This window comes from Octopus bimaculoides, chromosome 12 (genome assembly GCF_001194135.2).
Source record: "Octopus bimaculoides isolate UCB-OBI-ISO-001 chromosome 12, ASM119413v2, whole genome shotgun sequence".
NCBI lineage: Eukaryota > Metazoa > Mollusca > Cephalopoda > Octopoda > Octopodidae > Octopus > Octopus bimaculoides.
Genome location: NC_068992.1, coordinates 3420461 through 3421806, shown reverse-complemented (window position 1 = coordinate 3421806; position 1346 = coordinate 3420461). Strand labels below are relative to the sequence as shown.

At 40.3% G+C, this 1346-nt stretch overlaps 1 protein-coding gene across 6 annotated transcripts in view; it reads left to right on the top strand.

Annotated features, from left to right (window-relative positions):
• Nucleotides 1-1346, top strand: part of LOC106868243 (uncharacterized) — a 65119-nt gene that overhangs the window by 55544 nt on the left and 8229 nt on the right. Inside the window, exon 3 of one of the 6 annotated variants that reach the window (XM_052972067.1) lies at nt 691-1185. The exons of the other annotated variants lie outside the window; for them this stretch is intronic. Coding sequence (XP_052828027.1) covers nt 691-980 — 290 coding nt within the window. The 3' untranslated portion in view covers nt 981-1185. Of the gene's footprint in view, nt 1-690; nt 1186-1346 lie in introns of those variants that run through there. 6 annotated transcript variants of the gene reach the window in all.

The window sequence follows — 1346 nt, the reverse complement described above, 5'->3', positions numbered from 1 at the left end:
TATATATATACAGATGTACATACCACAAGACGACAATAATAATAATAATAATAATAATAATAATAATAATAATAATAATAATATGCCTAGCTTATATCTGACACGTTGTGTTCTTGCTTTCATTGCGTGAAAGTTTATGAGTTGTTATTGTTGCTGTTGTTGTGTGTGTACGCGCGCCTGTGTGCGTGTTTCTGTGCGCATATATATATATATATATGTATGTATGTATGTATGTATGTATGTATGTATGTATGTATGTATGCGTGTGTATGTTTGTGTGTGTGTGTGTGTGCATACATATATATATATATGTATGTGTGTATATATGTGTGTGTATGTATATTTGTATGCATGTATGTATGTATGTGCACGTTAGTATGTGTGTATGTATGTAGATTATTTGTTTTGTTTTACGTCTCTGGTTGTTTGACAGCCATCCATGTCTTGTCGTGCCGAAAAGATGTCATTCTATCGTTTTCCACACACACACACACACACACACACACACACACACACACACACACACATATGCTTGTTCAGGTCTAAAGGAAATTCACCGTGTTAATATCGCAAAGGTTTCACCGTACCGTTGATGTAGTTCTCTGTACATTGCCGAAAAAAATAAGGAAGTGAAACAGCTTACGACACAGATATCTTAGTCTATTTAGTATATATTCTTTTCTATTCTAGGCACAAGGTCCGAAACCTTGGGGGGAGGGCTCCAGCCGATTAGATCGACCCCAGTACGTAACTGGTACTTAATTTATCGACCCCGAAAGGATGAAAGGCAAAGTCGACCTCGGTGGAATTTGAACTCAGAACGTAAAGACAGACGAAATACCGCTAAGCATTTCGCCCGGCGTGCTAACGTTTCTGCCAGCTCGCCGCCTTATATTCTTGTCTACTCTAGGCACAAGGCCCGAAATTTTGACGGAGGAGCCAGTCGAACAGATCGACCCCAGTATGCAACTGATACTTAAGTTATCGACCCCGAAAGGTAAAGTCAATCTCGGTGAAATTTGAACTCAGAACGTAAAGACAGGTGAAATGCCTGCCCGCTGTGTTAATGGTTATGTTAGCTCGCCACCTTATCCATCTAGCATATATTCCTTTCCACTATAGGCACAAGGCCTGACATTTTGGAGAAAGGATCTTTTCGATTTCATCGACCCCACTGCGCACTTAAGTGGTACTTATTTTATCGACCCCGAAAGAATGAAAGGTGAAAATTGACCTTGGCGCAATTTAAACTCAACGTAACGATGGACGCATTTTACCCGGCGTTTTAACGATTCTGTACCATCCCGCTGTCATTTCCTGATGCTTCGGCCTGGCCAAAGCCTTGT